The 27,285-nt window shown below is 38.9% G+C and overlaps 1 protein-coding gene across 2 annotated transcripts; it reads left to right on the top strand.

Moving 5' to 3' along the window:
- Window positions 1–385: 385 nt before the first annotated feature.
- LOC127800293 (uncharacterized) lies at window positions 386–25,404 on the top strand. 2 transcript variants are annotated; one of them, XM_052334820.1, is made up of 3 exons: window positions 386–881; window positions 23,793–23,947; window positions 24,518–25,404. In XM_052334820.1, the coding sequence occupies exons 1-3, from the start codon at window positions 644–646 to the stop codon at window positions 25,166–25,168; spliced, it is 1,044 nt and encodes a 347-aa protein (XP_052190780.1). In that variant the 5' UTR covers window positions 386–643; the 3' UTR covers window positions 25,169–25,404. The 2 variants fall into 2 exon arrangements, with proteins under 2 accessions (XP_052190780.1, XP_052190779.1); XM_052334819.1 differs by having other exon boundaries at window positions 392–881; window positions 24,491–25,404.
- The last annotated feature ends 1,881 nt before the right edge of the window (window positions 25,405–27,285 follow it).

The raw sequence follows: 27,285 nt of genomic DNA, 5'->3' as shown, positions 1-27,285 counted from the left end.
TCTCACTGCGTAAAATGATAATCGAACTCATGATTTATCAGTACAAACTCGACATATCGCTTGCCCGACCGCTCGACCTGTGTCTCAAGATACGAAAAAAAAAATACTTTTTTAATAGAGTGATGATTTTAAGGGGAAGTAGTAATGTCTATTTATATTGTAAATGTAATCTTAAATTTAATATAATACTAGTCAAAATACTACAATGAAAGATTATCACGATTAATATTTTAAATTTAACATCACTAATCCTTATTATCTCTTAAAAATAAGTTTGAAACTCAAATCAAACTCAAGCTCACCACTACTGCCATGGTGGTGATTGATCATTGTTATCCAATGCATGAGATCAGATTGCTCTCTCTCTCTCTCTCTCTCTCGCTTGCTCGCCATAATTCGGTTAAAATAAGCATATTCCCACTCTCTCTGTCTCTCTCTCTCGAACGCACTGTCTCTCCCCTCTCTCGTCCCTTTCGCTATCTCCATTCGTCTTTTTTCACATATCCGTCAACAGATTTTCCCAGCAAAAAAAGCCTTTCCCTCTTCTTCACAAGTTTCATCCTTCCTATCACAACGTTACGAAGCAGATCGCAACACCCAATTAGGCCTCCCCCCACTTCACCTTCTTCCGACGGAACCCCCGATGGATCTATGGGCCGTACGCGTCAATAACGCTCATGTAAGCCCCTTTTTGCTCAGGAATTCGATTCCTGGGAGACCCAATTCCTCGAATTTGAGAAAGATGGGTTCGTTTCGGTTCGAGGACGGGGGAGTTTTCGAGATTAAGGTTTCGAGATGGAATGTTTCCGGGTACCGATCGTTGGGTGTGAGGGCTATGGGGAAGAAGAATCCTGAGAATTCTAATTCCTCTTCTTCTTCCGGTACGATAACTATTACGATTCCTCTGCTCTTCTACTTTGATCAAGTTTTGGTTTTGTGGATTTTGGTATCCATACTTCTTCATGCGTGATCGTGGGTGTTTTAGGGCTTTGTTTGAATTATTAAAAACTGAGGCTGGATACAAAAGAATAAAGCTTTTTCTTGTTCTGAAAACTATTGCATTTAGAACTTCCATTTTTTATTCATAAGAATATGAATAAATCAAATTGGAAAATTCTCACTTTTAGAAAGTGAGCTGTCAGCATCTGTTGGTCGTTCACGGCCTATGTCACGACCCTAGTCCTCACTGATGTTTCCTTAGAAGATAGAGCTGGAAATTGAGGGAGAAATAGCAAGAATTGAGGGGGAACAGACTGAAATTAGAGAGAACTGACAGAAATGAGGGGAGAATCCAAGAGAATGGGGGGAGAAAAATAGACAGAACTTGAGGGAGAACAGAGAGAATTCAATAAGCTTGATAATTCATATATTGATCTGCAGTGTGGGGCTACAAATTTATATAGAAAGCTAACCAACAGTTATTTGTGGCAGTTACCATATCCTCCACTACCAATAATTGCTCCTAAATCACTCCATAACCTCCCCACCTTCTATAACTGTAAATTAATTTTAAATAATACCCAATTACTCCTAGAACATAACTGTAAAAATACTACAATTGAATAAAAATACTACAACTGCCCATAATTAACTAGCAGGTCATGACACTTTTCTCAACAGCCAAAAGGAGCATTGTGAAAATTCATGTTCTATTTGAAAACTGTAGTTTATCAATTTTATAGAGTATAATTTTTCCAATTCAGGATGTGGAAGTCAAGTATTCTCCTTTTTTTTCACATTAAATATTCCTTGCATCAATGGTCTTCTTGCTGTGAGATCACTGGAAATGGACATTATTGTGTCCTTTCTGCCATCGTGTAGAATCTCTCAAAATGTTGGCTTCTTGGAAACAGTACCCTTAATATATTACTGGTAACTAGCCCACCCTGTGATCCCTAAATCTTTGGGATTTCCTTGGTGTTCAGCTGAAGTGGGCAATCCGTTAATCTGAGTTATCCTTTTGTGTCTTAGAGAATGAGAAGTGCAATAAGCCAATGGGCAATCTTGGGAAGCTGCTACTCTATTCTGCGATGTGGTGTTTATGTAGGAGCAGAATGAGTCTGATTCTGAAGGAGCTGAGTCCAACACAAATAGCTTCAGAGTTTTGTGTAGTTCTCCTTGGTTTGCTTTTCTTTGTTAGGCTGTTTGCTTTTCTTTAGATTCTTTTGTGAGTTTTTATTTGATTTTGTGTTTCCTTGTTAAATTATAGGGGCTTATTTATTTTCAATTGCTCAATGGGCTTCTTAATTAATGTCTACAAGGTTGTGCTTCATCTGGTTAATTATTATGCCTAGTGAGTCATTATACCCAAACATCCACAACCAAGTTATATCTAAATTGTAACACGTTCCCTGTTCTTTTTCCTTATTCTTTGAGTAGTTTAGTTCAAATGGGGCCTCTTTTTAATCTTCAAATCCAACTCATTTGTTTGCCCATGTTTTTATGAACTTATGTGGATTGGAAAAATAATCGATTTGATTCCCCAGCAAGTGGAGAATTCATATTTTTAATTTTACTCTTATGATAATGTTGTGTTATATAAACAACATATCCAGCCTTTATCCCACTATGTGGGGTCGACTACATGAATTCTAGACTTCCATGTATTTTTGTCTTTTGTCATATCTCCATTGAGGTCCATACACTTCATATCAAACTTTAATGTCTCTCCCAAAGTCTTCTTAAGTCTGTCTCTACCTCTTTTTTTGACTAATTGTTCCATTTCATCAACTCTCCTCACAGGAGCGTCTCTTGGTCTCCTATTCACATGACCAAACCAACTTAGTCTAGTCTATCTCATCTTCTCCTCTATTGGCACTATTCCTATCTTATTACGAATAACTTCATTTCTAATTTTATCTTTTCTTGTATGGCCGCACATCCATCTTAATATCCTCATCTCCGCTACGCTCGTCTTTTGCTCATGCTGGTATTTGACAGCTATAAGACCAGTTTTGTTGTACGGGGCTATACAATAACAACAACAACACCCCCGATGCATTTCTCCATTTTAACCAACATGCTTTAATTCTATGTGTGACATCCTTGTGAATTTCTCCATCTTTTTGAATCACTAATCCCAAATATCGAAAATGATCTTTTCTTTGTAAGATTTGGTCTTCCAATTTTATTATAACATCCTCCACTCTTTTATTCTTACTAAATTTACATTCCATATATTCTGTTTTCTTTCTGCTTAATTTAAATCCCTTAGATTCTAAATTGTTTCTCCATAACTCAAGTTTAGTGTTAACTCCTTCTTTTGTTTCATCCATCAACACTATGTCGTCTGCAAATAGCATACACCATGGCACCTCTGTCTGAATATCTTTAGTGAGTTTATCCATTACTAAAGCAAATAAGTATGGACTTAGTGCAGAACCTTGATGCAATCCTATTGTAATTTTAAACGGTTCAGTATCCCCCCGCATGTTTTGACTCTTATCTCTGCACCGTGATACATATCCTTAAGGGCTTATATATAGGCTATTCAGACTCCTTTCTTCTCTAAAACCCTCCATAATATTTCTCTAGGGACCCTATCATAGGCCTTTTCTAGATCTATAAACACCATATGTAAGTCCTTCTGATGCTCCCGATACCTTTTCATTAGGCGTCTCAGTAGGTATATAGATTCTATTGTTGACCTACCAGGCATGAAACCAAACTGATTTTCCGAGACCTCTGTTTCTTTCCTGAGCCTCTGCTCTATTACTCTCTCCCAGAGTTTTATGGTATGGCTCATTAACTTAATTCCTCTGTAATTTTCACAGTTTTGAACATCTCCTTTGTTCTTATATATAGGGACCGAAGTACTCTTCCTCCATTCATCTAGCATATTTTTTGATTTAAGAATCGCATTAAATAATTTCGTTAGCCAGGAGATGCCCTCTTCTCCCATGTATTTCCATGCTTCTATTGGTATATTATCCGGTCCCACTGCCTTATGACTTTTCATCTTTTTTAATGCTTGTCTTATTTCATTTGGACTTATGCGTCGATAAAATGTATAGCTCACCTTCCCTTCGGAGTTACTAAGATGTCCCAACCTAACTCTTGTGTCGCCATCATCATTGAATAATTTTGTGAAATACTCTTTCCATCTCTCCTTAATCGCTCCCTCATTCACTAATACATTTTGATTTTCATCTTTTATGCATTTCACTTGATTTAAATCCCTTGTTTTTCTTTCTCTTGCTTTAGTTAATTTATATATATCCCTTTCTCCATCTTTTGTATCAAGTTGTTTATATAGATTCTCGTATGCTTTTGACCTTACTTCACTAACAGTTTTTTTGCTGCCTTTTTTAATTCTTTGTAATTTTTTTGATTTTCTTCATTGTTGCATTGATATATAGCCTTATGGCAATTTTTCTTATTTTTAATTTTCAATTGTACTTCTTCATTCTACCACCACGACTCCTTAAGATTAGGGGCTCTACCATTTATCTCTCCAAGCACTACCTTTGCTGTGCTTCTCAGAGCATTAGATATTGAGAAAAAATAACAATTGAGAAATGGGTCTCTCTAGCATATTGCATGCTGTAAGTGTAGCATCTATGGTGTCCTTCTTTCAATCTCATCCCATTAACTCTTACTAGTCTTCAAAACCTAACAATATTGAAATTTTTTTACTTGTTAATAGAAGTAGATATTAAAATAGTCTAAAGGCAAACAAGTGAAACAAACTTTGTTTCTTAAAGTAGTAAGCTATGAAAAATGCCAACCACTGGATTAGGCATAAGTTGAACATATGGGTCTAGGAAGAAAGAATCTAAGAGTCCTGTTCTTTTTTGTAAAGAAAAAGGAATAATGCCTTAAAGAATTAAGATGAACACTATACAGGTAGAATGATCAAAACTAAATGTCTAGAGACATGGAGACAACTTCCATAAACTACATAAAAGAATGAGGACCAGTAGAGGGGTTGACCCTAGCCACAAGCAAAGGAAAACAAGAATGGCTTCTTCAACTTCCTCAAAAGCTCTGTTATTCCTCTTTTACCACACATTCTACATCATACAAAAATGAGGATCATATAAAAGCTCTACTATTCTGCTTAATCCCCTCAAAAGCCCTATAATACCTGTCTGGCCATGCATTTCACATCATACAAGGAGCAATGTACCAAGTCTATCTTTGCCTCCATCAAGGGAGAAATCCCACTCGATGGGATAAAATAAATCCAAAACTGTAGATGGCATCACACACTATTCTTGAAAAAGCATCAAGAAAAAAACCCAAATGTCAAACACTACTGGAAGTGAAGTAGGAGATGATCTATTGCTTCCCTACTATTCCTCCATAGAAAACATCAGTTTATGATTTTTTGTCACCTTGCCCTCAAAATCTGTTATGAGAATGGCATTGCAAGCAATAGTTCAAGTAAAGAAGGCAACTTTAGGAGGTGTTATTAACTTCCAATATCTTCCAAGGGGAGTACCTTTCCCTTTGGAAAGGAATTTTTCCCATATATCCTCCCTTTGCCTTTTAATAAACTAGTCTTGAATGATAAGTCTCAGATTTGGGACTTAGTGCAATTTCGGAATATATAGTAACAATAAGAGAAGTTCGAATAGGAGATAATTTGAAAGGAGGGAGACTTAAGAGAGAGAGAGAAAAGAGAGGGAAAGTAGTTTTGGAGGGAAAAAATTAGTGTATTATCTCACATAATTCCCATCCTCTTACATTTGGTTTCTTTTATAGGTGCGTCTTCGATTGTAACTTCCTAACCGAAAGAGTACAAGTTGCCTAAGCCTCAACTGCTAAGTACAATAGCTACAACAACTTTTATTTACTAGCACCAATTACAATTATACCACTGGTACCTCCTTAGGGTCGTGACATTTTTCCCCTCCCCTTGAAAGCTTTCTTGTCCCCAAGAAAGGACAGAAGATGAGTGGCTCGCGAAAATTGTTTTAGTAAGTTCGATAGATATTCCCAAGTGGTGTTCTTTAGGTGTAAGTGTCACGACCCAAAATCCGGGGGCCATGACTGGCACCATCCCCCATGAAGCCACAAACTCCAACAGGGATAGTAAGCCTTACAATACGCATATCATTCAAACCTTTAACAACCTCATATACACTACAAAATAAATGCATTTCCATTAACTGATATTAAAGTGCCCACCGGCTATAAATTCATTACATGCTTACAATATTCAAAATTTCTCACTTTACATACGAAAGGAATATTAACTTCCCTATACTCAACCTGTGAGATGAGATACATGTGTTGTAGCCGGAGCGTGACTAGAGTAAATGGTGCAAAATCGTTTACCACGACTCCTACTGTCAAAAATGATGTCAACCTACAAAGTCTGAAATATTGAGGGGTAAGCCTGACACTGGCTTAGTGAGGAGTAAAGAGCATTATAATGGGGAAAATGTAGAATCAATGCATCCAAGAATGATCATGATACCGTGCTATGCCCAAAAGTACTTACAACAATATAAGAGATGACAAATAAACATGCACATATATGAGTTAACCATCTAGAACCAAGTTCACATATTCCATTCTCTTGGGGCGGAACGACTCTCACCCACAAGATTTGCTTTGGCGGAATCACTCTCGCCTACAAAGCATCATGGCGAAACCACTCTCGCCAAGTAAGGGCGGACCCACTCTCACCCTAATACATATACGTGGTGCACCAACGGCTAACATTTACTGTAGTTAACATACAGGGTTCTAGTTGTTACTTCCTTTAACACATTTTTCATACCATCATTCAATATCATCAAATGCCATATACAATATATCACAAGTGTCAATATGCGCACAACAGATAATATGGATTCCAATTTCCCGTATGCAACTAAGAATAAGATCATGAATAAGACATAGAATAACCAAATAATAAGACATATGAATGCAACAATTACCACCATAATACAATTACCCACTCACAGGCAGGATTCCCTCAAACGCCTCTCGGCTGGGGCGCGCCAAGGTCACCTAACAAAATTATCAATCCACATAAGAATTAAATAAATATAAAATTTAAATCTCCTAGGATTTGGGCCAACCCAAATGTTGCCCCAACGGCCCAAAGCCCCAAAATAAAACAACCTAGGCCAGCCACATTGCCAACGGCCACCGCTGGCTGAAATTCCCGACGATCAAAACTTACCATTAGAAGCGTCTAGCCATAAAGGTCAATATACACAAAAATGAGCCAGATCTAACGGCTAGTTTTTAAATTCTGGCCAGATTTGAAAATAGGCTATTTGACGTCACCGGCCATATTTTCCGGCGATCCGAGACCACCATTCAACTCTCTTACTCTCATAGACCAACATACCCAAAAATCATCAAGATCTAATAGTTAGATCTTCGTAGATCTAACTTTTAAATTTCGGACAGAATATAAAACGCACTATTACTGTCGTCGGTCGACGATTTCCAATGATCCGAGGCAGCCATTCAACACCCCTAACCCCATTAACTAACATATCCAAAATCCAGCAAGATCTAACAGCTAGATCTTTGTAGATCTAAGTTCAAACTTTCGGCTAATACACCCAAACGCATATACATACATTTCTCACAAATCTATGCTTAAAAGTAAGGCTAAAGAAAATAAAAAGCTTACCTTGTTGTAGATCAGGGTCGATTTCATGGTGAAAGTGCAGTCGGATTTAAGATCCGACGGTTAGATCGCTCAAATCGATTGAGAGAGAGAGAGAGCCGCTGGAATTTCAGAGAAGAAGAAGAAAAAGAGCTAATTTTGGGAGCCCTAAGGCTTTTATATGGCTTTATGGGCTTCACTTGCCTTCTTGGGCCTTTGCAAATAAGGCCCAAAAGCTGGGCCTTACAGTAAGTGACTCCATTGGACCAAAACTTGTGTGAGTGGAATGGTATCTTTGTATGTGACCCTCCTGTCCACAATGGCCTAATGTTCCATTACTACTTCAATGTCTTCATCCACCGGGAGAAGGCTTGGGCTGATAGTGGCCCCTGGTTCCACCACTTTCTTAAGCAGTGATACATGGAACACTGGGTGAGTTGGTACTCCATCTGGCAGCTGTAATTTGTAGGCCCCCTTGCCAACTTTTGCAATTATAGGAAATGGCCCAAAGTACTTGGCTCTTAATTTAGATGCTCTGGTAGTTGAGGAGTGTGGTAGGAACCTCTTCACCTTGAGATAGACTCTGTCCCTTTCATTAAAAACTTTGTCACTTCTGTTCTTGTCCGCCACTTGTTTCATTATGTTCTGGGTCGTAGTGAGCTCTTTCGTTAACAATTGTAGCACCTTTTGGCTTTGTTATAAGTAGTCTTCCATTGTTGCCACTATTGTGGGGGCATTTATCAAAGCTGGTAAGAGGGGTGCTTTGCACCTGAATAATGCCTCAAATTGGGCCCTTTTTATGGCATTATGGTAGCTTGAATTGTACCACCACTGTGCCAACGACAACCACCTATTCCAACTCTTGGGCTTGGCAAAGCACATACATCGTAGGTAAGCCTCTAGGCATTGATTAACTCTTTTAGTTTGCTCATTAGTCTTGGGGTGGTACGCTATGGACATGTGCAGCCTGACCCCCAAGCTTTTGAACAATTCTTGCTAGAAATTACTTGTAAAAATCTTGCCCCTATCAGATATTATTGATTTTGGGACCCCATGAATCCTTACTACCGAGTCCAAGAACTGTCTGGCAATTTCACAAGCTGTGTATGGATGAATGAGGCTTATAAAATGTGCGAATTTTGTCAACCTGTCTACAATCACCATAATCACATCCCTACTTTCTGACTTAGGAAGCCCTTTTATGAAATCCATCGATATTCCTTCCCAAGCTTGCTCGAGGATAGCAAGGTGTTGAATTAGGAGCACTGGAAATACAAAATCTTGCCAATACATAGCCACACACACACACACGGTTCTGCCACATCAGAAAATTAATAAGAACAGAAACGAAAGATAGAGTAAGAATAAGCAAATCACATGATGAACACGTTTTTATCCTGGTTCAGATCACAATTGTGATCCTATATCTAGCCTCAGTCCCGAGAGCAAATCCATTAGAAATATTTGAAGAATCAGTACAAGAACCCTCACACGAGTACAATCGCTTTATGAGATTACAAAGTCTATCTTGAAATCTCACTTTTCTCTCACTTTATAGCACTCACTCACATAGAACAACATGAATGATCCATCGCGACTGCCCCTCCTATGCCTCTTATTCATAGATAGCTAGGGCGGATATTACAAGGTTTAAACTAGACTACACAAAGTCTAATATACCCCTCATGCATACAACATAAGTTAGACTCTATCTAACTTAGTTTATTTCTGCTGTTTGGATTATCCTTTAATTCTCCTGATTTCTTGAAGTACTTCTAGGCAATACTCGATGCAAAACATAACACAAGGGGTTGGAGTAAACCAGGGAGTGCCATGTGCTCATGCTTGCAACGTTGACAAGTGGGACAATCCAGCACAAAATCTACCACTTCCTTTTTTGAGACCTGGCCAAAAGAAAAGTTGCCTTACTTGATAATAGGTGGCCCTGATTCTTGAATGTCCCCCCCTAAAGGAGAGTCATGAAGTGATTGCAAGATTTTGTTCCTCAGCATCCTGTCATTTCCCACCACTATTCTTCCTCGAAATCTAATTAACCCATTAGAGAGTGTGTAACTTCGTTTCCCAGTTGGCCTGACAGCTAGTTCCCTTGTAACTCCTTAAGCTAATCAGTGTGCTCATAGCTTTTAGTTATCTCCTTCACCCAATCCGATATGATAGTTGTAATGGCCTGACAAATGACAATTACCTTCTCCTTCTCTCCTGGATAAGGTGTCAGCCACCCTATTCTCCCTTCCTTGTCCATATTGTATATTGTAGTCTAAGCCCAATAGTTTGGAAACCCCTTTCCTTTGCAATTGGGTATGCAGCCTTTGCTGTAGCAAAAACCTCAAGCTCTCATGATTTGTTTTTATGATGAAACGACTGCTCTCCAAGTACTACCTCCATTTGTCTATTGCCACCAGCACCGCTAGCAACTCTTTGTCATACATACTCAGCCCCAAGTGCTTTGGGGCAAGGGCTTGACTAATGTATGCCAGGGGTCACCCTTCTTGCATGAGCATGGCTCCCATCGAATGTCACATGCATCTATCTCCACTACAAATGTTTTTGAGAAATCAAGTAGGGCTAGGATCGAGGCTTGTGTGATGGCCTTTTTGAGTGTTAGAAAGGCTGCTTTTGCCTTGGTATTCCACTGGAATTTGTCTTTCTTCAGCAACTCTATCAAGGGTTTGTTGATGATCCCATAGTGTTGAATGAACCTCCTGTAGGCACTGGTCAGCCCAAGAAGCCCCCTTAACTATAGTAGGTCTCAGCCACTCTGTCATAGCCGATATCTTCTTTGGGTCGGTACTAACCCTCTCTCTTGAAATCACATGCCCCAAATACTCTACTTCCTTTTTTGCAAATTGGCACTTGGATAGCTTAACAAATAATTGATTTGAGTTTAAGAATCTCAAAAGCTGTCTTTAGGTGGGTAAGGTGTTGTTCAAAGTTTGGGCTATAAATGAGTATGTCATCAAAGAAAACTAGTATAAATTTTCTCAAGTAGGGTGCAAATAGTTGGTTCATCAAGACTTGAAAAGTGGTTGGGGCGTTGGTAAGCCCAAAAGGCATGACAAGGAATTCATATAGGCCTTGGTGAGTGCGGAAAGCTATTTTAGGGGTGTCGGCAGGATTTATTCTAATTTCATGGTATCCTGACAGTAGGTCTAGTTTTGAAAAAATGGTTACTCCATTGATTTCCCTCTTTTCTGCAAGTGTATAATATCTTTATAAGTGTGTGTTATGTGCAAAATGAGGCAATCCCTTGTGTTACGACCCAAAGACGGGCCAAGGGTGTGATTGTAATTAGTAGGTGGGGGGGTGGGGGTAAAGTCGTTAGTAGACGAATACATATAATAACACACTATAGCCACTTGCGGTTATAACTATAAGCCACTTGTACTTGGGCAGTGTAACTAACGACAACCTATAAAAGGTAACAGGCGCTAAGGATGGGAATTATGAATGAATTGGACATAATTCTTTCCCTCTCCAAATTCTGTTCCCTCCAATCTCTCTCTCAATTTCTCCCTCCATTCTATTTCTCTCACGCAATTCAAATTTCCCTGGCTACTTAAATTACCGAATTGTGCAAGCCTCAGATTCGAGGCTTAACATTTTGGTATTAGAGTTAGACGTTCTCGGAGATCAGCGAAGGAAATCATTCGAGCAGGATCAATGGTGAAAGGCACACGCATGAAGCAGTTGGAGACACGTCTGGAGGCGTTGGAGTTTGGAATGAACCAGACTCATGAAGCAATCGCGCAGGGAAGGGAAGATCAAGTTGCGACCAGAGATGCTATGTAGCGAGAATTGGAGAAACAACGAGAGACTATCGACCAATATAGGTAGAGGATCCACGACATATTCAATATGCTCTTTGCTCTTCCACAATTCAGGCTTCCACTTGAGTTTCCACCACGATCAACGACAACTCCCAGCCAATCCGACCAGGGAATACTACCACGACCAAGTGAATTGGGTGAGTCAAGTGAGCCTTCAGAAGCGGACACGGGAGTACTAGTAAGGGGCCTCAATTCTCACGTTAGTAATCATACGCCTATGCCTCGCTTGGAGATCCCCATGTTCGACGGATCCAAGCCTAGGTGATGGATCCGTAGGTGCGAGAGATTTTTTCAATTATATAATGTGCCTGAGATCCAGAAGGTGACCATGGCAGCGACATATCTCAATGATATTGTCAACTCCTGGTATCAGGGATGGACTAAGGCAAGGGAAGTGGAGGCGGCCTGGAATGATTTTGCAGAAGCATTATGTGTGAGGTTTGGGGAGAAGAATATGTCTGATGTGATTGAAGAATTCAAGATGTTGAGACAAACAAGATCGGTGGTGGAATACTTAGATAAATTTGAAGAGTTGCGAGCATTATTGTGGAATACACAACCACATCTCATGGAACAGTACTTCATATCCAATTTCGTGAGTGGCTTGAAGGGAGAACTATGGTCCATGGTCCAGATGATAATGCCCACTGTCGTTAGGCAGGTGGCAGAAAAGGCCAGATTATAGGAATTGACGTTGGAGGCCATTTTTGGCAAAGGCAAGGCGTGGCCTAAGGGTAACATGCATTCCCCACAATCTACGGGGGATGAATGCGAGGGGAACGGGTGTCGGATTAACATTGGGACCTCCTAGAACAAATCATGACGGGGCTAGAGGGACTACCATGGAGTAGAGAAGATAGTTGGGACTCTGCTACAAATGCGGTGACAAATATGGCCCAAACCATCAATGCAGAAGACATCTATTGAAAATGGAAGGCAAAGAAGAAGGGGCAGATAATGATGCAGGGGAAGATAACGAAGGAGCGGTAGAAATGGAAGAGGAAGGAGAAGATGAAGGAGGAGAGATATCATTCCATGCTCTCAAAGGGGAGCCTACGGGGAAAATCATTAATGTGAGGGGACATGAGGGGAAAAGGAAGTTGATTATCCTTATAGACAATGGTAGCACACATAGCTTCATAAGTAAAGCCATAGCTATTGACCTGAGGTGTGAATTGAGGGCTACTACCCCATTGTCTGTTACTGTAGCTAACGATAACCGAATGTACAACCATTATAGGTGTGTTGACTTCAAATGGCTTATGCATGGGAAAGAGTTTGCAATTGATTTGAGGGTCCTAGAATTGGAAGGATGCGACATGGTATTGGGAGTTGATTGGATGAGGACGGTTAGTCCTCTGACATTTGATTTCGACAAACTGGAAGTCACAGTGGAGGTGGATGGTGAAAAATTAACCCAGGTAGGAAGTTTGGAAATGGGGGAATGCAAACTCATATCGGGAAAGCGACTACAAAAATTATGGAATAAGAGGAAAGTTCACATCTCTCAGTTATTCTCTATTCAAGCCAGAGAGATAACAGAAGAAGAAGATCAGATTGAGAGTGACTAGGGAAAGTTGACATTGACAGACACACTGCTCCCAAATGAGGTAACCACACTAGACTCCCTCCATATACTCTTGATTGAATTTAAGAATCTGTTTGCTAAACCTGCCTCACTTCCCCCTTATCAAAACCTAGACCATTCCATTCCCCTTAAACCTAATTCTGAGCCTGTTAATGTCAGACCTTACCATTATTTGCCTTTGCAAAAATTTGAGAGCGAAAAACAAGTGAAACAAATGCTCTCAGCCTCCCTAATTCAACCCAGCCAAAGCCCATTTGCTTCTCCGGTCTTATTAGTAAAAAAGAAGGATGGGATTTGACGGTTTTGTGTGGATTACCGTCAGTTAAATGACCTCACTATCAAAAACAAATTTCCTATACCAATCATAGAAGACATGATGGATCTAAACTAGACCTAAGATCGAGGTAATACGCATGCACCCCAAGGATATCTCGAAAACAGCCTTCTGGACCCACCAAGGCCTTTATGAATTTGTGGTAATGCCCTTTGAGCTTACCAATGCCTCTGCCATTTTTCAAGCCCTGATGAACCAATTGTTTGCACCCTACCTCAGAAAATTCATATTGGTGTTCTTTGATGACATCCTTATATATAGTCCTGACCTGAAGCTACACCTAAACCACCTAAGGATAGCCTTTCAGATCCTTAAATTCAATCAATTGTATGTTAAAATGTCTTAAGTGTCTGTTTGCCAAGAAGGAAGTGGAATACTTGGGACACTTAATTTCTGGAGAAGGTGTAAGTATAGACCCAAAAAAGATATCGACAATGATAGATTGGCCAAGGCATTCCATGATGAGGGAATTGAGGGGTTTCTTGGGATTGACAGGGTACTACCAGAGGTTTGTCCATCATTATGGGGTAATTAACAAGCCGCTTACAGAATTGCTCAAGAAGGATAAATTCTAGTGGATCCCAAAGGCAGAAGCAGTGTTCACAATGCTAAAAAAGGCCATGACTCAAGCTCCGGTCTTAGCTCTGCCGAACTTCTCAAAAACTTTCGCGGTGGAAACTGATGCTAGCGATTTGGGGGTGGGTGCAGTGCTCATGCAAAAGGGAAAGTCGTTAGCCTACATTAGTCAAGCCTTAGCCCAGAAGCATATGGGATTAAGTGTTTACGATAAGGAGTTATTAGCAGTTTTGGTGGCAGCAGATAAATGGAGGCATTACTTGGAGGGTAACCATTTCATAATAAAGATCGATCGTGAGAGCCTTAAATACTTGTTACAACAAAGGCTACACACCCAGTTGCAGAAAAAAAGGGTATCCAAGCTGCTTGGGCTGGATTATACCATACACTATTGGCAAGGAAAGGAGAATAAAGTGGCGGATGCACTCTCGAGAAGGGAAGGAGAGGTCTGCTGTAATGCCATCACTACCATAATACCAGATTGGGTGAAGGAGATTACTGACAGTTATCAACAAACTGAATGGCTTAAAGAATTACAAGAGCAATGGGTCGTGGATCCAACGGGGAGTAGGGGATACACACTATCAAAAGGATTGATTAGGTACAAGGGCATAATAGTAGTGGGAAATGATCCAAGTGTAAAAGGCAGAATTCTTAAATCCCTCCATGATTCACCCCTTGGGGGCCATTAGGGAATTCGAGCTACTTATCACAAAGTAAGTCAACTTTTCTTTTGGCCCGGGTTAAAGAAAGAAGTAGTGGGGTTTGTGTTAGCTTGCCCTACCTGCCAGAGATGCAAGCATGAGCATGTGACATTACCAGGTGTATTACAACCACTGGAGATTCCAGAACAAGCTTGGGAAGGGGTATCTATGGATTTTGTTGAAGGATTACCTAAATCGAAGGGCAGGGATGTCATAATGGTGATTGTGGACAGATTGACCAAATTTGCTCACTTTGTGAGCCTCACTCACCCGTTCACAGCCTAGGAGGTAGCAAGACAATTCTTAGACATGGTGGCAAAGATACACGGGGTCCCTAAAGACAATAGTGTCCGACTAAGATAAGATCTTTACTAGCCACTTTTGGCGAGAGTTGTTTAAAGGGTTGGGAGTAAGGTTACACATGTCCACAACCTACCATCTAGAGACATACGGACAAACATAGAGAGTATATCAATGCTTAGAGTCCTATCTAAGATGCATGTGCTTTGCCAAGCCGAGAAGTTGGAGTCGATGGTTGTCTATGGCACAATGGTGGTACAATTCTAACTACCATAGCGCCCTAAAAAGGTCTCCCTTTGAAGCATTATTTGGGTACAAAACTCCCGCCCTACCTGCCCTGAGGAATGCACCCAACACTATAGTGGTAGTAGAGGACTATCTACAACAACGTGAGAAGATGACACAACTATTAAAGAAGGAGCTTATAACAACTCAAAACAGAATGAAGCAAACGGTGGATAAGGGAAGAAGTGTTCGGGAATTCAATGTGGGGGACAGAGTTTACTTGAAAGTTCAAAGATTTCTCCAGCACTCTCTCTCAACAACCCCAATATCTAAACTGAGCCCTAAATATTTTGGGCCCTATACAGTACTGGCCAAAATAGGCAAGGTAGCTTATCGACTACAATTGCTTGAGGGGAACACTAATCACCCAGTGTTCCATGTATTGCTGCTTAAAAAAGCAGTGGAACTGACAACTACAACTAGCCAGACACTTCCAGCGATGGATGAGGATCAAGAGGTAACTATGGAGCCCCAAGCTATCATGGATAAGAGGATTACTTACAAGGATACACTGCCATTAATAGAAGTACTTGTCCAATGGAGCCACCTACACCCAGACAACACTACTTGGGAGTACCTTCCAGAATTGCTGAAATAGTACCCCATAGCAGCTCATCTCTTATCCTTTCTTGGGGACAAGAAAGGCTTCAACGGGGGGAAAATTTGTTACGACCCAAAGACGGGCCAAGGGTGTGATTGTAATTAGTAGGCAGGGGTAAAGTCGTTAGTAGACGAATACATATAATAACACACTATAGCCACTTGCAGTTATAGCTATAAGCCACTTGTACTTGGGCAATGTAACTAACAACAGCCTATAGAAGGTAACAGGCATCGAGGATGGGAATTATGAATGAATTGGACATAATTCTTGCCCTCTCCAAATTCTGTTCCCTCCAATCTCTCTCTCAATTTCTCCCTCCATTCTATTTCTCTCTCTCTCACGCAATTCAAATTTCCACCGCTACTTAAATTACCAAATTGTGCAAGCCTCAGATCCGAGGCTTAACACCTTGGTTAAGAGGGTTATACAAAGCACATAGGTACCATATTTGGTCCGCCCCATGTGTTTTCTTCACATCATTACTGACAATGGGCTAACGCAATTGGGCTGACCCCTTATTTGTTAGTATTCTTTTTTTTTTTTTTGAACAACCAAAAATGTGGGCTTCGCAGTTCACACTCACCTCTCAATAGCACTGCCCAAACAACTCTAACCTTAAATGGAGAGCCTTATTGCATGCCAAATAGGAGTTGGCTTAAGTGCCAATTCTGCATCCCAGATATGCCGCTAATTCCTGCACTCCCTGAACCGTGATAATCTAACTCTTTATCAGATTGATCTGCAAATAGAAAACTGCCTAGAGAAAAAATACATTAAAGTTTTACCTCTTGATATCCCCATAAAGCAAAAGGGTCTTGTCACAAATAATAGGAGGTTTATTGAAATGTTTTTTCTCCCTTAATTTTTGCACCATGATATTTGATATTTGCATGACAAATAGCGAGAATAAACAAAAGGGGGGGAGCAGCAATCACGTTGCCTCAGCTCCCCTAGAACCATCAAAGAAGCCCCTAGTGACCCCATTAACTGGCATGGAGATTATAACGGAGGTAAAAGAAGGCCCACCTCTTTCATCCTTCTTTGAACCCATCTTTCTTTAACATGAGCGAGGGTACCTTAGCAAATGTGGCCGTAGGTTTTCTCTGTTTACAACTTGCACAAATCATTGGAGATTTAGTATTGACTCTAGAATCGACACATTCATTGGTCTCCAGAAGCACGCCAAGTATCTAGTAGGCCAAGACGAGAGCATTTTGGGTCTCTGAGACCGCATTATCTTACACAAACTGCCCACCAGGCTAATAGGCCGATTTCACCCTTTGAGAATGAAGGCAATGAGAAAGCATTGATACCCCTTTCAAAGTGTCCTTATTGAAAAGAGCTGCACTTTGGCGAAGATATCCTTCCAAAACATTTCAGACTGCTTAAAAAGGGCCTAGGAAAAGCTGTCAAAGTCTAAAGCTGTATCTCTAGCTATGTCTATCATTAACCAGTGCATCCTCTTCTAAAAAAGGCTTTCCAACCAAATGTCTTAAAGGCTAACCTGCATAGGTTTTGTCTCCACTCTTCATCCTCCTTAATAAGAGAGTTTTGTTGAAGTGCACAATTTCACTTGAATTATCTTAATCCCTATCAACTTTGGCCTATATACAATAAGTTGTCGAGAATCAAAGAATTAGGAGATAAAACAAATCAGTTATGTGTAGTGAGGTGTTATTTTACAGTTATGTAGTAGTGGAGTGTTATTTTATAGTTGTGTAGTAGAGGTAACTACTGTAAATAACTGTTGGACACTATGATAGCTCTATATAAAACTATACCACAGTATGTCAAGGAATCAAGAAAATTATATTGAAGTTCTCTCATTTTTTCTCTATCTATTTTATGTTTCCCTATGTTCTTCTCTTTGTTTTCTCCATAAAATTCTCTTTGTTTTCCTCCACTTTCTCTCTATTATCTCTCCGTCTCTTTCTTCTATTCTTCCTTCTCAATTCTATTCCAAAAATCCTAGATTCAAGACTAGGGTCTTGACAATCGGTGTCAGAGCAATGGATTCTTGGACTGCTAATTTGATAGTTTGGATCTATTAGAGATGATAGATGGAACTAGAATGAAACAATTGGAGGTGCAAGTTTGGATCTATTAAAGATGGCAGACGGAACTAGAAAGAAACAATTGAAGGCGCAGGTTAACCAAGTTAAGTCCATGGTGACTATTCTGCAAAATCGAATGGAGGTCTGGGAAGAAAGATCGAGTAAGCATCACTAGGCAATTCAATTATTGGAGAACAAGTTAGATGCTTCGATAGATGGATTGGCTAAAAGACTTGATGGGTTCTTACAGATGTTTTCCAGAAGAAATGAGTCCCAATTGAAAGAAGGTGAACAACCTGCCAAAGCTATACGAGAAAGCTTGAATGTTGGATCTCCATCCCAAGACAAAAATGCTATTATTTATCAACCTATACCTTTCCCTATTCAATAGGGTTCAGGATATGTGCTGGCTGTAACACTAAGATTGGTCATGGAAGATTCCTGAATTGCATGGGTGCACTTTGGCATCCAGAATGTTTCAGATGCCATGCTTGCAATCAACCAATTTGCGATTATGAGTTTTCTATCTGGGAATTATCCTTATCACAAGTCTTGCTACAAGGAGCACTATCACCCAAAATGTGACATCTGCAAGCATTTTATACCAACAAATGTTGCTAGGTTAATTGAATATGGAGCACATCCTTTCTACTTCTAGAAGTACTGTCATTTTCATGAGCATGATGGGATTCCTCGGTGCTGTAGCTGTGAGCGAATGGAGCCAAGGCAAACAAGATATGTTGCCCTAGATGATGGTCAAAAGCTCTTACTAGAGTGTCTCGACTCAACAATAATAGATACTAATGAGTGTCAACTCTTTTATCTTGATATACAAAAATTTTATGAAGAAATTGAAGTGGCTGATAAAAATTTCCTTGAAGATGCACTTGGATAACAATACTTGGGAATTTCTGCTGGATCTCCTAGCTCAATTTCCTCGAGTTGCTCAGTTCCTTTGATTTTCTTGAGTACAAGAAAATTTTGAAGGTAAGGGAAATGTTGGGAATCAAAGAATTATGAGAGGAATTAGGAGATAAACAGAGCAGTTATGTGTAGTAGGGTATTATTTTATTGTTATGTAGCAATGGGGTGTTATTTTATAGTTGTGTAGTAGTGGTAAGTATTGTAAATAACTATTGGACTGCTGAAATAGCCCTATGTAAAGCTATACTACACTATGCCGAGGAATCAAGGAAATTGTATTGAAATTCTCTCATTTTCTCTCTATCTATTCTCTATTACCTTCAATTATTCTCTCTCTAAAATTCTCTCTATTTTCCTCCACTCTCTCTCTATTCTGTCTCCGTTTCTTTCCTCTATTCTTCTCAATTCTATTCTAAAAATCCTAGATTCAAGACTAGGGTCTTGACACAAGTTTCCCAATGCAATTGTTTCTTATGTGAGCAGAATCCAACCTATGAAAGGACCTAGCATTCCCATCTGCATTTCCTTCAAAAGATCAATTTAAACTTCTCCTTCCACTAATCTCCTCTGCATTTCCTTCAAAAGATCAATTTAAACTTCTCCTTCCACTAATCTCCTCTGAGTGATCAAGAGTTTAGCCACTTCCAATTTAGTTCATCCCTTCTAAATAAATTACTCTCCAATAGTAGTTTGATAGGCAGCCCATAACATTCCGCTACCAATAACCTAAGCAATAAGGATAGAATAGGAATTGAAATAGGAGAAGGCCAATTGGTGCATGTGCAGACTAACAAATTCAGTTAAGGGGTAGAATGGGAAGAGCAGAGAGAGGGGGGGGGGGGGGGGGCATGTGAGGGCAACAGATTCCTATAAATAGAGAAGCAAATAGAGTAGAAGGCAATGAATATTTTAGTGAGGATATTGGGAGAGTGTGGACCTCTCGAAAGTCCATTTTCTTTTCATTTGCTTAATTTTTCAGTTGTTTTTCTCTCCATTTTCAGTATCCTATCATAGTTCTGTCCCTTCTCTTTATCTATGGATATAATCTCAACCAAAAATACTCTACCTTCTAACTTACATTATTGAATAGGTCTTTTTCCACTTCTTAAGACCAACCTTGAAAAATTTCAGCTTACTAGGTAGTCTTAACATTCAAAGAGGCGCTGACCTTGTAACTATTCTACCAAACTAAGGTTATGTTTGGTTGGACGGAATGGAGGGCGAGGGAATGGAATTCTCACAAAAGGTTATTTGGTTGCTATGAAGGAATTGAATGACCCATTCCCTCAAAATGATGTAAAGGCGAAAATCACAAAATGGATGGAAAGCTTTCCCATTTCATAAAATGATGCGTATTATTACATTTTTACCCTCACATTTTTCTTCAAACTTTATAGTGCCAAGTATATAAACTTGTTGTTGGCCACTATTTGTTGCTGTTGTTTGCCCGTTGTCGCCGCTTAAATTAATTTTATTTGAAAATTAAACAAAATTTTATTTTTATTTAATATATTTACCTAAATGGGGAAATAATTTTTTTAACATATTGTCAGGCTCGGATCTGACGAGAGGCTTCCTCTAGAAGGAAGTGGTTTAGGCGGGAAGGATTGAGAGGGAGAGATAGAGAGAGAGATTAAGAAATAGGCAAGAGAAGTGTGAATTGAGAAGTGAGAGGGAAAGAAATTTGTGGTATAATCCTCACATAATTCTCCATCCTCAACTTATCTGTATTTATAGAAGGATTACACGGCTTGGCGCGGCAGTTAGGAAACCAGCCCATGCGTGTGCCATTTGAATTATCCCCTACTGGATTATTAGTTATTACAATACTGCCATCATACCTTCTAATTACAGCTATACCCTTGGTCTATGACATATTTGGTAATCATATGATTTTTGGAATTAAATTTCATTTTTATAAGATCTTTTAATTTTTATAATGTAAATGGGCTTTGTCAAGTAATTATTTTTACCATTCTATTCCATGAAAAGGTGCACCGAACATAATGAAATGGAATGGTCATTTCATTCCTGTCCATACCAAACGTAATAACGATGGGAATATAATAGTCATTTCATTCCATTCCCATTCATTTTCCATTCAAAACCATTCCGTCCTACTAAATGTAACCCAATATGATCTTGACTGCACTCTCCACCCTAGGCTTCATGTTCTCATCCCCCCAACCTAACTTTCTCATAACTATCCTCACACCTTTTCACTCTAGTATCTAGTGATTAAACCCAGCCTAGTATCTCATGAGTAAACATAATAACATTGAAATTGCCTCTAAACCGCCAAGGTCTATCCTTCTTGCTGAAGCTGGCTCGGTCCACATATCTCTCCTATGACATGCTGTGGGACCAACCTGGTAAAAAGACCAAACAAAACTGTCTTCTGCATTGATAAAAAGATGAGTACTTCTGTCAGCTATGTCTGGCCTGGTAAGCATACTGCGTGTCAATCAACAAGAATACTCCTTGTAGGAATTGTGCCCATAATACCACTTCATCCAACTAACTCCCTGATGTATCTTGGACTTGGTTTTTTGTAGGAGAACCAAATCTGTCATGTGATTCTTCAATTTTCAACTACCTCTTTCTCTTTTAGGTGGTTACAAACCTTCACATTTCTAAAGATTAAACAAATCTTTATAGAGATAGAAAATTGGAGATTCCCCCTTCTCCTTACCATCTCTTGTTGAACTACGGACATTGTACTTTGCTCTTATCTTTACAAACAATTTCAAGACTTTTGGTTCATAATAATAAAAAATAGAGACTACCATAAAACAGTTGAATTTCCTAATGTGCCTCATAACTTAATCAATCAGAGGCTTCATGATCCTTATCAACTAAATTTGGATTCTTTCTTTTTCAGGGTCCTATATTTTGTTACCCTCCACCAAGAATGGGTGGGTTAACTTAAAAAAAGAAAGAAAAGAATGGGTGGGTTAGACACCGCAGAGGAGCACAATTGATAAGATGCTATTGTCACGGCCCCAAGTGAATCTGGCAGTTATGTTGTTATATATTTATTTAGTTGTTATTTGCAGTTATGTTTTAGGAGTAATTGGGTATTATTTATAATTAATTTACAGTTATGGAGCAATGGGGAAGTAGTGGTGAGTGGTAACTACTACCAACTGCCAGATAGCTTTATATATAAAGGCTATGCACAGTTCCGGGAATCACATTAGAATTATTGGAATATCAGAAGATCAGTTTCTCTCTTCTCCCTTCCATTCTCTCCCTATTTCCTCCTCTCTCTCTATTTCTCCGTCTCTTTCAATTCTCTCATCAAATAAGACGGTCAGACTTAGGTTCCTAACATTTGGTATCAGATCAGTCTGGTTCTTGGCTGGATCTAGGTGTTTCTGATCAGATTTTTAAGGCGAGCAGTACAAGATGGGTTCTGGAAGCTGTTTCAAAGGCAGGTATCGATTATTGGCAGCAGTTCCAATTGCTGTTCAGAGTGAAGTCAGAAGAATTTGATTGATGAAATGATGGCCAAATGAACTCTTGAGAGAATGCAGTCACTGGAGAAAGTATTCAAGGAAGAATTCAATAAAAAGCTAGATGACTTACTAGATTTGATTTCAAAGAAGTTTTAGCTCAGTATACCAATGAATCTTTATTCAAGATCTACTATAGTACGGATTCCAATAGGAGCTTTAATCCTATTTAAGACTTCCAGTCTGTAAGAAGTACACTGGATTAGGAAGCAAAAGATGCTGTGAAGTTGGAGGAGTTTACTATTACACCAACTTCAGATTTTGAAGATTTCAAGCCTGCTATTCTTGAAAGAATAGGTACCCCTTCAATACTTGATGTTAATGCAAAGCTAGTAATTGGAGATTTATTGGATAATGCCAGTGAGGAGGAGGAAAAAGGAGTTAAAATTTATGCTTAATTGCTAATTGACTTTGTTGATCTCTTAGGCACTTCTAGTGAAATCACTGGAAGGACTAGTCTAAGAAGGATGAAGCAGATAGTGAAATCTGGGATTGGATGAAGAACAATGGCCATTGTTGTGATTTCTTGGGGACAAGAAATCCTTTTAAGGGGCGGGAATGTCACGACCCCAAGTGAATTAGGCAATTATGTTGTTATATATTTAGTTAGTTGTTATTTACAGTTATGCTTTAGGAGTAATTGGGTATTATTTACAATTAATTTTCAGTTATGGAGTAATGGGGAAGTAGTGGTGTAGTGGTAATTGCTGCTAAATAACTGCCAGATAACTTTATATAATGCTATGCACAGTTCTGGGAATCACATTAGAATTATTGGAATATCAGAAGATCAGTTTCTCTCTTCTCCCTTCAATTCTCTCCCTATTTTCTCCCTATTTCCCCCTCCTTTTTCTCTATGTTTCCCTCTCTTTCAATTCTCTCATCAAAGAAGTTACAGTCAGGCTCATGTTCCAGACAGCTACTCTTCTGGATCTTGCTTCACATTCCTATGACTATTTCGCCCAATGCTGGAAATAGGTTCACTTAGGACAATACTGCTTGAGCTTAGCAGAGCCCCCAAAATACTCATCTTCCATTTATATTCCAAAATCTTCATCAAATATGAACATTGTTTCTTGCTTAACTAAGTTTTCTTAGCTGCATGGGCATGAAATGGTGTTTATTTATGGTGCTGTATGTCTGATTTTCTGGGCTTGTACCCCTACAGTTCATTTTGAAATTCTACCATTTTGATACAACCTTAAGGACTCCATGCTCACTCACTGTTAGTTTGTATGTAAGCTAGAAAATCTACTGGGAGCTTTCTGTTTAGAGAAGGATCAAATTTATGCACACAAATAGAACACCTTTTTTGTATTATTTTAGCTGAAATGACTTCCCTCTATCTGTTAGCAAATACTCATCTCTTTCTGAAATTGGAGAAAGATCCCTATTATTCTTACGGTATCTTTAGAAATATCATTAACCTCTGCAGACTGAAACATAAATAGCGTGTGGCTTGTATTGATGTTACACATTTGCAGGGAATGGTGACCAGCCAATTCCAGAAGGAGATGGTGCAAAGGGAAACCACTCTTCATCAGAGAGCCACAAATCTAATGACTCTACCTCCCAGAAGTCCTATCATAAAATTTTGGACTGGAGAGAGTTTAGAGCATCTCTTTTTGCTCGGGAGCAGGTACTGCTGTTATTAGCATATCATCAGTGTTATTGTCATTATTTTTTCATTTATTTGTCATTTGTTTCTCCCTAAAATGAACTGCTTGTTATGAAATTTCAGGGCTAATTTTCTTAAAAATATATGCTCTGTAATTTCACTGATACGCTGAAATTTTCAATTCAGTTAAACAGTGAGTTCATTAAATGGTTGATACGCCTGCTGATCCTGTTCTTTCGCCTCCCAAATTGATGCCTATTTGTTTATTGAGTGCTAGAACACTATGCTGTAGAGAGGGTGGCTTACAATTGGGAACGAGAATAAAGTTTACCAAGTACTTTCTAAGCGGGTTATAGGTCAAGAGTAAGATAATTGAGAAACCATCTTGAAGTACCTATTCTATCTTCACGGTTAATTAACCATGGGCCATGGCCTCCAATTTTATTGCTAATTTTGGAGAATGAGCAATTTTGAAATAATAGAGCATCATGGTTGATAGCGATTATGAAATCTAATATGCTTGCTCTTTGAATGGTGAATTTTACTTTTTGAGAATTTTACCAGGCTGATACTGTGGGGACTGGTTCACAGAACCAAGACGGGGCTCAGCCCGAGTCCAAACCTCTTGGTCCGAAGTGGGCCCACCCAATTTCGTCACCGGAGAGGGGCTGCGTTCTTGTCGCCACAGAAAAGCTCGATGGAGTTCGAACATTTGAAAGGACAGTCGTCCTCCTCCTCAGATCTGGAACCAGGCATCCCCAAGAGGGACCGTTTGGGGTTGTCATAAACCGGCCACTAAATAAAAGGATTAGGCACATGAAACCAACCAATCTTCATCTGGCAACCACATTTCCCGATTGTTCTTTGCATTTTGGTGGACCCCTCGAGGCGAACATGTTCTTGCTGAAAACGGGAGAGAAATCCCAAATTCCCGCTTTCGAAGAGGTACTACCAGGCCTGTGTTATGGAGCTCGGAACAGCTTAAACGAAGCTGCTGGGCTGGTGAAGAAAGGGGTGCTTAAGCCTCAAGACTTCAAGTTCTTTGTCGGGTATGCCGGGTGGCAGCTGGATCAACTGAGAGACGAGATCGAATCGGATTATTGGTACGTAGCTGCATGTAGTCCAAATTTGATATTTGGAGCCTCAACAATCACTCCATCGGAGGGTTTGTGGGGAGAGATTTTGCAGCTAATGGGAGGTCACTATTCAGAACTGAGCCGGAAGCCGAAGCAAGACATGTAGCTGCTGTCTGCTCTGCTTAAATCACTTGGGAGACCGAACTGCTCTGGGTAAACAATGCATGAAGGATCAAGGATTTTGTGAATTCAAATGTACATAAATGTTGGCGCAGAGTTGAAGTGATTAGCTATTAATTTCTTGGATAGAAACTTGGTAACTTATGGCTGTTCTTGAATGTAATTATTATACCCTTAATTTATTTGACCAACCTGGTTTAATTTCCTAGCTGATATTGTTTTCATTTGGGAGTGAATTTCCTCTGGAGATCTGTTTTTATTGACCATCCAGCTAACGCTCTGACTCTGCTTGCTTCTTTTTGCCAGCTGGAACCAATCTTTTCCAAAATTCCAGAGGGTAAAATGAGCCGAAAATAAAGTCCTATAAGACTGTTAATTTGGGCCAATTAGCGTTGTTCTTGGCCAGCCTTCTTCCAAATGTTCCGGCCACAATTTTTGATCCTATTCTCTTGCACTAGGCTGGTAGGCTGCTCTACTTCTACTTCTACTGATAGTAATAATAATAATAATAATTGTTGTGCTATTGATAAAATTTTATTAAAAGATAAAAAAGTTTAAAAGTCAAAAATAATTTTTTGGGCTAAAAAGTATAAATTTTTCGTACACAAAATGCACAAATTAAATAATTTTGACATTCAAAAATTCTTTCAAATATTTCAAAAAAATAATAGATAATTATCCATAAAAATTTTAATTTTAAAATAATTTCAAAATATTATGATAAATATCATTTATAAGAAATTTGATCTCCAAAAGGACGAGATAAACGTCATTTATAAGAAATAAACGTCATCTATAACAATTCAAATCTCAGTTGGATTAGAAAAAACCAAGATAAACGTTAATTATAAGAATCTTAATTTTAACAAGATTAGGATGACTCAAGATAAACGTTATCTACAAAAATACTAATCCTGAATTAATTAAGATTACTTCATATTTCTCTATAAATAAATAGTCATTTATTTCTAAAAAAGTACGTCTTTGATACTAATTTCAATAAAATATTCATTATATTTAGTGGCTGATTTAAGCATTAGAGTGTTTATATAGGGACCTCTAGGAGTCATTTGACTTTTTTTTGTTTATAGCTTCAGGCAACTTGACGAGACGTTCCTAGTCAAACAAATTTATTGTTGTCATTAGGCAGCAACAATAATAATAATGATAATAATAAATGTTTGTGATAAAAGAGAGGTAAGACTAAAAATTTTGGTTAGAAAATGTGGAACATGAGGAGGATATAATTACATATCAATGTAGTGTTGTCAAGATACAACAACAAATTTATTCAATTGGAAACATCATCATCAAATAGTCTGAACCTATAAGAAAAGAAACAGTCAGAGGATGTAGGGAAGTCCCCGCGTAAATACGCTAATATTTAATTTAGACACTGAAGATGCTAAAGATTTGAAGGTTGTATTCATACCAGTATTAGTGACGTACATTTTCTAGAATGAAATCCTGCTTATTTATAGAGGAATATAGAGCAATTCTAAATCCTCTATAATTAGCATTCTTACAGATGATATTTATCTCTTATAGATGATGCTAATCCTGCTTGTTTAACGTGTTTTCGAAGCACGTTAGAAACTCTTGTTAATTTTTTAGCATGAGTTTCGTTGCTTTTACTTTTCACTATCATATCATTTGCGTATGCCTCTATGGTATTTTCTAATAGGTCTTTAAAGACTTTATTTACCATTCTCTAATATGTGGACTCGGCATTTTTCAAACCAAAAGACATAACTTTGTAGCAGTGCGTCCCTCTTTCTACGACGAAGGCATTTTTTTTAGCATTTGGTGAATACATCATGACTTGGTGATATCTCGAAAAAAGCATCCAGAAAACTCAGTAATTTATACTCAGATGTTTCGTCAACCAACTTGTCAATTCAAGGCAATGGATATGAGTTCTTTGGACACGCTTTGTTCAGGTTAGTGAAATCCATGTAGATTGGCCATTTTCTATTCATGTTCTTCACCATGACCATGTTGACTAACCGTTCAAGGTAATAGACTTCTTGAATGAACCCTGTAGCTAGTAACTTGTTGATCTCCTTGTCTAGAACTTGTTGTCTTTCTAGGGCGATGTTTATC

Source organism: Diospyros lotus, chromosome 4 (assembly GCF_014633365.1).
Source record: "Diospyros lotus cultivar Yz01 chromosome 4, ASM1463336v1, whole genome shotgun sequence".
Taxonomy (NCBI): Eukaryota; Viridiplantae; Streptophyta; class Magnoliopsida; order Ericales; family Ebenaceae; genus Diospyros; species Diospyros lotus.
The sequence above is the reverse complement of the archived record's forward strand: the minus strand, read 5'-3'. Positions and strand labels throughout refer to the sequence as shown.

Coding starts and splice junctions, on each gene's coding strand:
- LOC127800293 (XM_052334819.1), top strand. CDS start 644: ATGGATCTATGGGCCGTACGCGTCAATAACGCTCATGTAAGCCCCTTT. Junction 882..23,792: donor TAATTCCTCTTCTTCTTCCG/GTACGATAACTA, acceptor ACACATTTGCAG/GGAATGGTGACCAGCCAATT. Junction 23,948..24,490: donor CTCTTTTTGCTCGGGAGCAG/GTACTGCTGTTA, acceptor GAATTTTACCAG/GCTGATACTGTGGGGACTGG.